Source organism: Suricata suricatta, chromosome 5 (assembly GCF_006229205.1).
Source record: "Suricata suricatta isolate VVHF042 chromosome 5, meerkat_22Aug2017_6uvM2_HiC, whole genome shotgun sequence".
Classification (NCBI taxonomy): Eukaryota; Metazoa; Chordata; class Mammalia; order Carnivora; family Herpestidae; genus Suricata; species Suricata suricatta.
Genome location: NC_043704.1, coordinates 106387681 through 106401256, shown reverse-complemented (window position 1 = coordinate 106401256; position 13576 = coordinate 106387681). Strand labels below are relative to the sequence as shown.

Sequence of the window (13576 nt, the reverse complement as noted above, 5' to 3'; positions counted from 1 at the left end):
TACAGCTAATGGTCTGCTCTTATTTACATCCGTGTTCTCATTTGCTGTGGTAGAAAGTACCACCAATAATCGAACTTATCCTGAAAGTTTTCCACCATACTTCTAACGTGCTGAGCTATAATGCTGCTGGGTACGGTAATGTTTGCAAATGCTTGTTTATGCTCTGGACATATAATTTCTGCTGCGTTCAAAAGAAACTCTTATAAAAGCATTTGTCTGTAAAAAGGTTTTGATGCCCAGGCAATTTTTTCTTTAATAGAGAACTACATTTCACAAGAGATCGCTTATTTTCTTCTCATTGAAAAATACACACGACCGTTTTCTTCAGTCCATTAAGTTTTTCAGCGCCCATCTTTTCTGTACACCCGCCATGGCTGGTTTTATTATGATGCCTTAAGTTGTCATTTTTCTGGGTGCACATTCCCTGTTTGGATATTCTTCCAACCTCTCCAACCCCCACAAAAATTGTGCTCCTATCTATTTTTATACTCAACTCTCTTATAGGAGATGCACAAGCTTATCTTTTCCTTAATTTTACAGGAATAAAAATAGCAGTAAATGTGTAGTAGTAAATAACTGCTATTGGATTCCAGTGTTGGATCCAAAGGAAGGTGTGCAGGTGCTCACTACCTCGGGAGGGCATGACCCTTACACGCAGGCACTTCCTCTCTGGTTCAGGGCGTGTCTACCTTGTGAGGACACTAGTCAGTTGTTAAGAGAAGCCGGAAATCAGACATTTTAAAGTAAAATGTCCTGACTACTTAAATGATGGTCCCTTATTCAAAATGTATTAAAATACTAAGCAAGTCAACATCGTTCTAGCCCAGCAAAACAAGTCTGGAAGTATTTGGAACCTCTGGGGATGGATTGTGGGACAGGAAAATAATTTGTATCCTACTCTTGTTAGATACTCCTGAGAACAAAGAAGAGAAAAGGTATGATTATATCAGCGTGTTTCTGTGGAGTGTGGAATCCAAATGTCATAATTAATTTGGAATTATTCTCATGAGGCCACAAGGATGTCCTTCTTGAAGCCAGGCCTGTTTGGGGAATCCTGTATTTCATTTACTAGGTCGGCTGATGTTAGACTCCTCATCTGGAAGTAGGGATAGTAAAATTGCCTTGTAAGTTTATGAAATGATTAGAGATCAAAGTATATACATTTCTCGGCTTACTGTGGGCATTTGTAAGGTGTGAGCATGGGAGCTATGACTGTTAGTAAATGCAGAACCTAAGATTCCAGACACATGTCTTTGTTTGCCCCACGCGTACCGATTGTGCCCTGGCTCTCGCTCCTGCCACCCTGCCTCTCTGCGTCACGTGTCCTCACTCTGCTGAGTGGCCCCTCCACAGCTGGTCAGCACACAATGATGCCTCCACACCCTGGTCTTCCCCAGAAATGCCTGTTCCTTCCTTCATCCTTTAGTTACCTCCTGTGCAGCTCAACCAAAATGTCACCTCTTTCGAGAAGTCTTCCTTGACTGCCACCTCCTACCAGTCTAGTAGAGCACTCCCTCCCTTACTGCCTTGTGTTTGCCGTGCTCTAGCCTTGTGCTATTATAAACTGTGAGCTCCTGAGATGGAGGAACTAGGTTGATCACCTCACTGTCCCCAGCATTTGGGTGCAATCCCTTTGCTAGTCATGCAATTGGACCAAAACCAAAAAATGGATCAAAGAGGGAATGAATATTTGCCGTGACTGTAGGCGTGCAGAGAACCCACTCAGTCTGCTGCCCTCTTGCTTCTAAATGCAAATCTTTGGCTTCTGCTGCTGCCTCTCTCCCCTGGCCTTCCCAGTCCTCACCCCAGCTCTCGCCTCCATCCCCAGACCAATGGAGATGTCCACTTTGGAGTAACAGGTTTAATAAAACAGAGAAGGTGCTTAAGTGTCACTTCCTGGGGCTTGAAAGCAGGGACAGGAAGCACACCTGAGAGGATTCCTTTTGAGAGGTAATAGGGAATACAAAACAGAGTCCCTTGTTGGAGGTAAAGAAGGAAAGAAACATCACTCAAGGTCTTACCTTCATATTCAGAAAGGGTGGCCTCGTGTACCTTTACCCTTGTACCTTCCCAACTGGTGGCTTCTGCAATATTGTATGTGTAACCAAAACAGGCTTGGTCACACTGCACTCTTGCACACTAGCAATGATGGTCCTATCGTGGAAGAAAAAGCATTTTGCAGGACAGGGCTCCTGTAGGGTAGATGGGGCCATTGAGTGAAGAAAGGCATCCCTTCTTCCAGAGGGATGCAGACCCCTGCCAGAGTATTTCCCAAAGGAAGGAGGGCAGCTGGACTTTGTCCAGACACCCCACATGCCCCTTATCCAGATACCTTTGTGAACAACCAATTTGAGTAGCCCCATTGCAAGAAAAAGTGTTTCCTCTTATTTAATACTAGAAAAATGTGGGGTGCCTTGGATGGCTCAGTTGGTTAAGTATCCGACTCGTGGGTTTGGCTCAGGTCATGCTCTCATGGTTCATGGGTTTGAGCTTCACATCGGGCTCTGTGCTGATGCTGTGGAGCCTGCTTGGGATTCTCTCTCTCCCTCGCTCTCTGCCCCTCCCCCACCCACCCTCTCTGTCTCAAAATAATTAAAATTAAAAAATTAGAAAAATGATTATAAATAATGTGCAAATGTTTATTTTCTAGGAACATGGGTGACATTTGGAGGTCAAATTTCAGATGAGGTAAGTTACTTTTGGCTTCCATTTTGCTGCTCAAAGAAAATGTAAAGCTGCATAGTGGGAGTATTCTTCCTGGGGCCCTGGCATTTTATAAGGATAATGTCTTAATCATGGGAAATGGTTTCGACTGAATCAAAAATTATTTTGTTTTCTCTTCTTGTATTGTTCACATTTAGACTATTAATAGCCCTTGAGGCTATCAGTCTGTTATACATGCAGGCTCAATTGTTAGAGAACAAACCAATTTGGAATTAATATTTAGTAACTTTATGGAAAGATTTCATTGCTGATGTGTGTGTGTTTTAGCTCCACGTACGGTGACCGACTGGTCCTAGTCGGCAGGGACTTTTCCTTGTTAGTGTGGAATCTCTCAGTCCTGGACAATAAAGGATGGTTGGTCACCCTGGCTTGGACCAGTTAATCCAACCTCTCTGAGCCTCAGTCCCTCTGATGGAAAGAGGTCTGCTGAAAGGACTGACCATGTTATACACTTGAGATATTTATATAGCACTTTGACTCGTAGGTACAGACACCCAGTAATGGCAGCTATAATAGTTTATTTACTGTAAAATTCCTTTAAATCTTGGTTTATACATCCAAAGCAATGCTTACCAAAGTGATAATCTTATCATCAAGGAATATCTTCCTGGCGTAAGGGAGTCATGCAGGCACTGGGCAGCAACCACAACCCAAGGACACTGTCCTCAAGTCCCTCCGATCCTTGCTTGCCTATCTGCAGCTCCCCTGAGGGGTCTAGGGTAACATGTCTGAGTGGATACACTCGGCGGGATCCACCCACACCGCCACCAGATTTACTAACATTTACTAACAGCTCCACATGCGTAAAGCGCAGGTGAGAGCCCTACTCAGCAGGATTGTGATTAAGATTAATGAGATGATGCCCAAGAGGTGCTCAGCCCAGTGCCTGGCCCAGAACCAGCTCTTTATAAAGGTAGTTCTTACTGTCATTCCTAAGGGGAAGCTTGGGGGAACAGAGGGCTTTTTCCACAGCTCCCAAGGTCACCAGTGTTTTTTAAACAGATCTCGTGTGGTGAGGGACAGAGTCTTACCTGCACATTCTTGTCTGCCTGAATGCCTGTCCCCAGTACTGGCCCTACGTCACCATTGAGAGCTTGTTGTGTGGGGGATTTTTGGAAGGTAGACTGCACTGGAGATTAGTATGCAGAACAGTTATTAGAAAGTTCACCAGGGGCACCTGGATGGCTCGGTCAGTTGGGCGTCTGACTTCGGTTCATCATCTCACAGTCTGTGGGTTCAAGCCCCGCATCGGGCTCTGTGCTGACAGCTCAGAGACTGGAGCCTGCTTCAGATTCTGTGTCTCCCTCTCTCTTTGTCCCCCCGCCCCCCACTCACTCTCTGTCTCTGTCTCCCCCAAAAAATAAAGACATAAAAAAAAGTTGGGCCATGATGCAGTCTCAACAATGACTACATCTGACCCCATGGGGAGCCCCACAGCTGAGAGGGCCCTTCAGAGTCGTCCCAGGTCGAAACCAGAGGACTGAGTAGTTTATATCCTTTGTTTGACCGGCCATCGGACGGAGGCCGCCCTGCAAAGCAGGTCTCACCTTGGGCCAAGTGCATTTTCCAGAGAGAACCGACAGCTGCCAGCCATCTGATGGCAACATTCCTAGCAGTGAGGGGTGGAAGTCCTTCTGTTCTGAAGAAGAATCTGGGTGTCCATCATAGGGTTCATTACGAAGCCCTCTGCCTGGCAGCAGGTAGGGTGTGTGCAGGAGGCCCAGAGGCAAGTCCACAGATACCAAAACAGTGGTCACAGACTCAAGTCAGATACAAGTAGGTGATGAGTAGGGAGGGGGATCTAAAACTAATAGTCCACCGTATCCAGCACATACTACCTGTTATGGTACTCAGAGGAAAAATAGACAAAAATATCTTCACTTTAGGAGCAGAGGACCCAATGGTTCAGGGCCCCATTTTCCCTTTCATATTTGCCCTGTCCTTTACAGCATCTGCTCTCTGCTATCACGAGTCCAGCTTGCTCAGGTCAGAGTGTGCTAGACTGGCCTCTGAAATACATCATTTCAAAATTACAGTTCCAAAAACTGCACAATAAAGCTGTCGTGAATGGCCGCAGAAGCTCTCACCTTAGATGCAGACCGGACAAACAGCCACTGTCCTTCCAAAGAACAGCTGTAACTTCCCTTAGGTCCCCACAGAGAGAATGCCAGCAAGGAGAAGGCAGGAAGGTACGGGGAGACCACAGTCCTGCCAGCAGCTGACTTGCCTGAGCTCAGCCATTTCCACGAGGGAAAAAACAGACCAATAGCAATAAATTCACCTTCCTGATCTTTCTGCCTTCTCTCTGCTTCACATGACCTCAGCACAAAGCACAAAGTACAAATCCCAGGATGACCACGTTGTCATGTGCTTAGTGACACAACCATGATCCCTGCCTCAGGAGGTGATGACGTCCCCATTACTGGGAGAATCCAACTGTATACTAAATAGCCACTGGACAGGGATATTATCAAAAGGGTCCAAACACCCCAATAGATAACTCCGTGAGGTGTCCCCCAAAGATGATTTGGCTTCATCGTAAAACCAGGAGAGTTGTTACTCATGTAAATTTTAATACCTGATAGCACTTAATTTTCAGAGTTTTACTTAGATTTTCTTACCTATAAGGTAGTTAGTGCTCCTTGAGTTGTAGGTAACAATAAACTCAAGTCAAATTGGTTCAACCAGTATGGGAAAAGTTACCTTGATTTTCATACTAGGAGTGTAGACATAGGGCCAGCTTCTGGGTGGATTCCATCAGCGTAGACTCCATCCATGGCCTCATTGCATTTCCCAGAGATTCCCATGGCCCTCTGTTCCTTTGAATAGCGATGTCCTCCTCAGGTAGTAAGACAGTTGCAGAAATCCTAAGCCTTACTCAGAACAGCAACTCTAGGGAAAGGGTGTTCTTCTAGAAACTCTGTAAGAACATGGAAAGATGTTGCCAGAAGCCTCAGCATATGTATCCCTGCATCTCATTGGCCCAAAGGCATCACATGACCTTCCCTGAACCACTTACTCTCAGGCCCACCATGCCATGACAGAAGGGACGTGTCCACTTTTACTGAGCCTTGTTGGCTGCCTGGAGGACCTCAGTAGAATCATCCTCATTTTGCAGATGAAAATGCTGAAATACAAAGAGGTCAAAGGGCCTTGCCCAAGTTTATTTATCAAGTAAGTGGTACATTCAAGCCCAGAAAACAGTCTTGTTAAGTCAATGACTTCATTGTTCCACATTTGGGTCTTTAAATTTTATGGTTGGGAAACATTTCAGCCATTACTTAGTCCAACTTTCCATCTAGGATTCCCTGTCTTATCTTAAAATGTCACTCTAGATGATATTATGCCTCTTTCCCAGTAATAATCCACTGGTATGTGATGTGAAATAACAATAAGAACATAAGATACTACAAGCACAGTAAGTCCTTAAACGTAGGGCTGTCACAGTGGGAAAAACGATACTTGTCTTAACTTTCAATTTCTACTTCAGAGAAACGTCATAATGGTAGCAAATTAAAAGCAGTAATCGCATTTTTGCTGCTATTATTCTAAAAGATTGGCATGCACTCCCTTCTTTGCTAGGCTAGTAATTTTCTTGGTATGCTGATTTTAAAAACAACAGAAAGATAGTTTATCTTGGAAATGCTGAGGAAGCAACCTTAGCCCACAATCAAAAACATAATGGGAAAATCAATTTTAATTATTTGTGAGGTGTGTGATTTTTCAGCTGACCCGTAAGTCTAGCAGCAAAATGGAAAATGTCCTGTCTCCACTGCTAGCCCTCTATAGCTCTCCCTCGAGCTGCTGTTTCTAGCTGCGTCTGTACTCTTCTGTCACGCCTGCCCCTTGCAGTCAGCAGCACAAAGGAAGGAACAAGAAGGTGCTTGGAGGTGTATTTGCAGGCCGACTGGTGGGGCACCGGATACTGGGGCGCGGGCTGCTGCTCATTCTCTCCTCTCGGCCATTCAGCCGGCTGGTCACTCTGTGACAGCGACTGGGGTGTTGCTGAGCTGCAGGTAGCATGAGTTTTACGACAGTCACATCTCTGTCTAACCTCTGGTTCATCAGCACAGTCCACGAAGCCTCAAGAAAAAGAGGCACAAGCTTTTAGGTCAGGAGTCACCCAGCTGCCAACACCTATTGGCTTGGAGAGAAAGAAGGAAGAAGAGAAACGAAGTCAGCAGTGATACTTGGAGCTTCTTTGTCAGAGAGATGATGATGCCGCAGAGCGTGTTGTCAGGCCAGATCCTCCGAGCAGAGTGAGAACCACGAATCCATCCACCATGCTCTGAGGGCTGACTTATCCCCTTATTGAAGGAAATCCCATAGCGCCGTCTATGTCTGAGATTTCAGTATTCTTAAAGACCACCAGAGGATTCAAAGTTGCTTGCTTCCTAGTTTAGCAAACATTTGGTTTTTCTGACTGGCCTTCACCTCTTCTTGCAGGTTGCTGAACGGCTGATGACAATTGCCTACGAAAGTGGAGTTAATCTCTTCGATACTGCCGAGGTCTATGCTGCTGGAAAGTGAGTCAGTGCCTGTTTGTGTCCCTTATGCGGTATTTGTGGTACCAAGAGTCTGCCCAGGCCATTGCTGTCATGCTGGTGAGAAGGGTCTGCCTTCCCACACACGTTGGTGGCATTGCTTTTCTCCCTTCCACTAGCCCCTTCACCAGAGCTGGGGATATTGACTGTCTCTGGGCGCCTTTGCCCACCCCAACCTTCCTATCCCCGGCCCCTATATGAAGAATGGACTGAAAACAGTTGCCATGGCCTTCCTGAGGGGCAGAGGTGGCTGGGACCAGAGTGGTGGCAGTTGAGCTCAAGAAATATTAGTTGAGGGGATGCCTGGGTGGCTCAGTCAGTTAAAGTGTCCAACTCTTGATTTTGGCTCAGGTCAAGATCTCATGGTTCGTGAGTTCAAGCCCCATGCTGGGCCTTGTGCTGACAGTACTGAGCCTGCTTGAGATTCTCTCTCTCACTGTCACCCTCTGTCCCTACCCACCACCCCAATAAATAATAAACATTAAAAAAAAAATGTCAGTTGGATATAGGAGTGAGGAAATAAATGAGCAGATTCCAGTGTAGTTGTTCAAATGCTAGTCGCTAGTCTTGTTACTTTGTAACCACATCTCGTAGTTACTCAACCCCTGAGGGAAAGTGGGGCGACCTTTCAGCAGGGAACCAGGGGCTGCTTTTCCTTTCTGCAGGCCCATCCCTCCACCTAGCATGACAAGCAGATCAGACATTAAAGGAGCGGTCCTCAAACACTCCAAGAAATTGAGTATATTTTGGAAGAGGGCATTTCGGATCCCATTCTGAGGACAGAGAGGACTGTAAAAGGGCCTTGCTGGTGAAGCCACACCAGCTACAAGCTTCCCACGGACCCGAGAGCAGGTTCTGGGCTCACTGCTCAGTCCCACTATGTGGGGAATGTGCCCTTGGGGAGGCCTCAAGGTCCACGCCCTCCACATCCTGGCACGAGAAGCACGTTTGAGAACAGAACTGGTGCACCTTGGCCACCTGCTGCCAACACGGACAGACTGACTCACCTAGCTCCCAGAACTGCTTGAGCAGCTCTGCCATGTTCCCCCAGGACTGTGGCGCCCAATTCCCAGCAGGCCTCACTCCCCAGCGCCCCCTTCCAGGCAAGGAGCGTGACCAAACTGCTGGACTTGTGGAGTCAGGTTCATCCTTGTCCCGTATAAGTTCGTTCTCCTGCCAGAGCTTTCCTCCTCTTCAGTGGCAGATCTACGTTTGAGGACTATCAGGGAGGTTCAGAGCCCGCATCTCTGATGTTTTCTGTTGAGTCCAAGGAGAGGAAATACAGTTGATAAGGCCTTGCCCCTTCCCCCATCCAAGCCTTTCTCAGTGTCGTCTTCGTTTGTTGAGTCCTGCTAAGGTTGGAAGAGGGAAGTCCTGTTTGTATTCCTACTACGATCCATGGTTGGTCCAGGTTAATGACTGACTGACTGTCTGGTGTGCAACTGAGCTAGGTTCCTGCCGTGAAACGCAAAGTTGCAAAAGACAGTGTCAGAGACAAAGGGCCCTGGAAGAGAACACCGGTGTCACATCACCTGCGTGTCTGTCTGGAGCACACTCTTATACATGCCCTGTGGTTAATACCAGGCTGTGCACTCCAACAAAGACAGGACTTTCAGCTCACACCAACAGTGGTTAGTGACGACTCCCCATCTGTAGGACTCCAACGAACGAAGTGCTAATTCCATTGATGTCCCGATTCACAAAGCCTCTGAGAGCCCACCTGCTTCCTACAATATTGGTCTGACTGAGAGGGACCTACAATAAAGTTTTAGTCTCTTTAACCTTGGGTCCCAGCTCAGGTAGGTGGAGGGGAAAAGACAGTGGAGACATCTTTGCTGCACCTCTCCATGACCCACCAGGGGCAGGAAGAACACTTCTCTACATCTCCTTGCACCTTCCTCCTGTGGACAACACCTGTCACTAGAACCCCAGGACATTCTTTATGTGGGCCACTGCATCTGCAGCCCTAGCCTTCAGGACATCTCAATGCCCACATGGTTTGTTGGGTTTGTTTGGTTTTTCATCCTGCAAGATCACCCAGGAGTCTGTATTTTCTGTCCAAACAGGACAAGTTCTCATTGTCCTCCCTGGTCATAGGTGAAGACCACAGTAATTAGAAGGGTAACCTTGACTCCCATTGGACTCCGCCAAGCAAGATATTTATAAATGGGATCAGTGGTTCAAACACACCAAACTGCCAAATGACTCTGTTGTTTCTTAGTATCAGGACCACAGGCGGTCTCCTGCCAGCCTGTCAGGATTTGGCAGGTGCTTCTGGAATGCTCCAGGAGCAGGATTCTGCAGGCACAAGCAGAAACAGCGGAAACCGTGCTACTAGCCGAGAACAGCTTCTATTTTCGGGACATGTAGGCATGGAGAGTTCAAAGAAGGAATGGCTCTCGTGTTTTTGGATTGACTCTTGTGTTTCCAGGACATTGAATCCTGAGCTATTATCTGTTTCTCTTCCAGAGCTGAAGTGATTCTGGGAAGCATCATCAAGAAGAAAGGCTGGAGGTAATGCATTCACTATAATCATGTACTTCTCTTTAAACAGACTGTTATTATTTTGTCCCAGAGAAGGAAAAATAAAATTGCATGACAACTAAACAAACGGCTGTCAAAAAAAGTCAATTTTTGGTATAGAAATGATTTATAGTGGTTTGAAAATAAATACTAGCAAGTTCATTACTTGTGCTTTAAAAAGTATTGACTAGTCATTGATCACAATGAATTCCCATGGGGTTGAGCAGAGATGGAGGGGATGTTCATGAAATACTCATGCATAAAAGAAAATGGCATTTTCATGGCTCCTCACTACCGTTTGTGATAATTTGGTGAAGAGAGGCAGATGATAGGAAGCTGATTATTTATACACAGGTGCTTATGTTCATTTTATTGACAACTCTGGGGCCAAAGAAGTGATGAAAAAAGAAGTCCTTGTGATAAATACCCCAAAGCTCTCTTATATGAATACAATTAGCCTGCCTCTGCTGTGGGCTGGGAGCACTATGATCTGGGCATTTGGGGAAGTCCTTCCTCTATTGTCCCTGAGGGGTCACATCCCATCCCATCGTAGCCAAAGCCAGTGGTAAAGGGAAGCCCCTCATCTATAGGGTGTGGGGTAGTAATCCCCCTCCATTTTACTCTGCTTGCCAACCATGACAGCCACTTCTTCCCCGGCAGCAGTACAGAATCAGGCAATGACAATGGCACAGGTCTGGGTCCTCTTCTGCTTTGTGGGAAGATTTGCCATTGGTCAAATAAACAACAGCTCTGTAGTATTAGTGGAAATGGAAACTCAGAAATTTATGGAGATAGGGACAAATGAAGTTTGGTGACCTACTTTCTCCTCCTTCCTTGTCCTCCTTCCCCACTCCAGGGATTGTAAGGGGATTAGGAGGAAACTATATTCAACCTTAAATAGGGAAGAATTTTCACATCCCCGCCCAATCCTTTACTTTGCCTGTTACCTTCCCACTCACGAGGCTGGTCTGTCCATCACCGCCCAAATCACTTTCCTAGGGTTCCTGGAACAAAGTGCTGCAAACTGGCTAGCTTCAGACAGCAGAAATGTGTTCTCTCCCAGGTCTCGAGGCCAGAAGTGCAACATCAAGCCTTGAGCAGAAGCATGCTCTTTCTGCAACTCTGGATAGAATCCTTCCCTGCCTCTTCCTAGCTTTGGGGTTTTGCGGGCAATCTTGGGCATTCCTGAGCCTGCACTCAACCTCTGCCTCCATCATCAGATGGCGTCCTACCCTCACGGGTGTCTGTGTCTTAACAGGACACCAGTCATATTGGATTAAGGACTCATCTCACTCCAGTATAACATCATCACCCCATCTTCATTTCATTAACTATATCTGTAATGACCATATTTGTAATGTAATTAATTACCACTGTAATGACGCTCACTTTCTGGGGTGCTAGGGGTTGGGACTTTAACATGTCTTTTTAGGGGACACAATTCAACCCATAACAGAGACCCTAGAGATAAGCTTACTAGCAACCCAGTGAGCTGTGCAGCAAGGTAGAGGCTGATGGCAGAAGACGGCTGAGGGAGGAAGGAGCATCCGGGCAGGAGCTCTTTCCCCTCAACACCCAGGTGGCATCTAACCACCACTCTCCACAATTTGCAGAGCCTATTATACACCTATGGAAAATGGATTAACATGCATTTCTTTTTTTACAAACTGCCTTTCAGTCTTGCAAATAAAAGCCCAAGCTGTCACCATGCTACATAATATTGAAATCGGCACACAGCTGCCCATACAAGACTGGTAAAAAGATACACCATATCATCATGGTATGGAGTCTATAAAAGCAATTTCAACAAGCCGACAACTTAGCTTCTAGTCCTAGGACCGCCACTTGCCCACTGTGCAAGCTGCTTCACTTCTCTGAGTCTCAGTTTCCCCACCTGTAAAATGGACCGCATAGCTGTCCATAAAGTGTCGTTCTGTTAAAGTAAGATAACCTGTGCCAAAGTATTTTGAAAGCTGTGTGTTCTCAGTATAAAATACTCATATTGTTCTCCACCCACTCGGAAGAGTTGCTGGAAATGCCTCTATGATGGTCGGCAATCACCTGCCAGGTTGCCGTTGACTCTTGCTATTTGAGCATACATGTTAGTGCGCACACCCAGGTCGCCCAACATTTTCCAGAAAGCCCAACTTTGAAAAGAACAAGTCGATGATAGTATTTGTATAGAATGTGCAGCTTTGGCGGACCCAGCTGCTCTGAATAATCCAGAGGACTGCATTAATTTTTTATAATGTTCCATGTGGCCTTTTGTCGAAGCTGTGAAAATGTTTGCTAACGGAGATCTGGCTCCCCCGTGGCAGATTGCTGTTACACTAGGCACCGTGAGGTTGATGGATTAACCTGGAAGTGCATCAGCCCTTCTGTGGTGTGTAATCTCCAGATACATATATCAGTACAGCTTCCATTACAGTGGTTCAAATTACTTTTCAGGGAATTAACTTCAGTGGGATGGGGTTGCTGACATTTCCTACAAATTTTTCTTGTTGCAGCAAAGCTGTCAGAATTGTCACCCTTGCTCCCCATTGGTTTTCATTAATCTTGTGAGGCTCCCATACCTGCAGGCCCCGGGGCATCGGCTCTACAGCTGATGGAATTATAAATGCCTTATTTCAAATACTCCCAAAGTCTGGTCTTAACCTTTGAATCTCAAATGATTTTTTTTTTTCCTAGACCAGTTCAATTGAATTACATACTTGGAGAAACTAAATTATACTGAGATCAGCCTCCTGATTTTAAATCATCTGACTGTAGTTCTCAAGACAGGTTTCTTAGTCCATCATCACGGATGATTGGCATTTCTTGCCCTTGGGTGTGGTTTTGAAAAGGCAATTCATTGGCTGACAAGATTTCCACATTTTGTTCCCTTAGCAGCAAAGTGGTTAAAACCTTGCATTAAAGATTGTAGGACTGTTTTCCTAAAATAACATTTCCATTTTATTCCTACTTATTGATTATTATAATTTACTGTATCATTCATAATTCCTTGCAGTCCGTTCCTGCCTGAATATGACGGTTGGAAAGCGTAATAACTCAGAGCCACTAGGGCCCATGGTCCTTGGCAGAGGGTGGACTTCGCCCCAGGAAAGCTCATGCTCAGTCAGCATTATGTCAGATGCTAAATAAGTGTTAGCTGGTGCTACTAAAGTAATCCGTCCAGTTCACGCACCCTCTCATTTACCATTTCTGCCTCTCCATGCTTACCACTCACCCTCTTCACCACCCACCTTCAATCGGTGGCTTGTGTCACAGCCTCCTCCTCCTGCCCCTCCAGGTATAGGTCACCCCCCTACTTCCCTTCATCCTCTTTGTCTAGGATCTGACTTCACGTCCCCACTCACCAGCTTCTCCTTTTCCCAACATTTCAGTGACATGAATTAACAAATTTACCTCTTTACCAATTTTTTAAACTGAGGTACAATAAATTCTTTCTGATGCTATAATATCCTGACTCAGTACAATAACCAACAATTTATTGAATATTTCTCTGTGTGTGTTTCTCTGACATACAGGAGGTCCAGCCTGGTCATAACAACCAAACTCTACTGGGGTGGAAAGTAAGTTAAATACCTATTATTTTCCCTACTTGATGGGAAACAACTTGTAGTTGATGCTTTTATCCTTTTGGGCAACTGTTTTACATCTAATGTACTAAAATCAATTGGTTTGGGGAGAAAAAGTATTTTTTCTGCCTTGAAGGAAATAGCAATTAGCCTAAGATTCAATTTTAGCAAGATGCCCCAAAGAAATTTAGTGGTCACTTGTTATTA

The 13576-nt window shown here is 45.7% G+C and overlaps 1 protein-coding gene across 3 annotated transcripts in view; it reads left to right on the top strand.

Annotated features, from left to right (window-relative positions):
- Window positions 1-13576, top strand: part of KCNAB1 (potassium voltage-gated channel subfamily A member regulatory beta subunit 1) — a 452797-nt gene that overhangs the window by 357732 nt on the left and 81489 nt on the right. For all 3 annotated transcript variants that reach the window (XM_029940002.1, XM_029939999.1, XM_029940000.1), the window contains 4 exons: window positions 2651-2688; window positions 7171-7250; window positions 9738-9782; window positions 13319-13363. In XM_029940002.1, the coding sequence (XP_029795862.1) occupies window positions 2651-2688; window positions 7171-7250; window positions 9738-9782; window positions 13319-13363 (208 nt within the window). The remainder of the gene's footprint in view (window positions 1-2650; window positions 2689-7170; window positions 7251-9737; window positions 9783-13318; window positions 13364-13576) is intronic.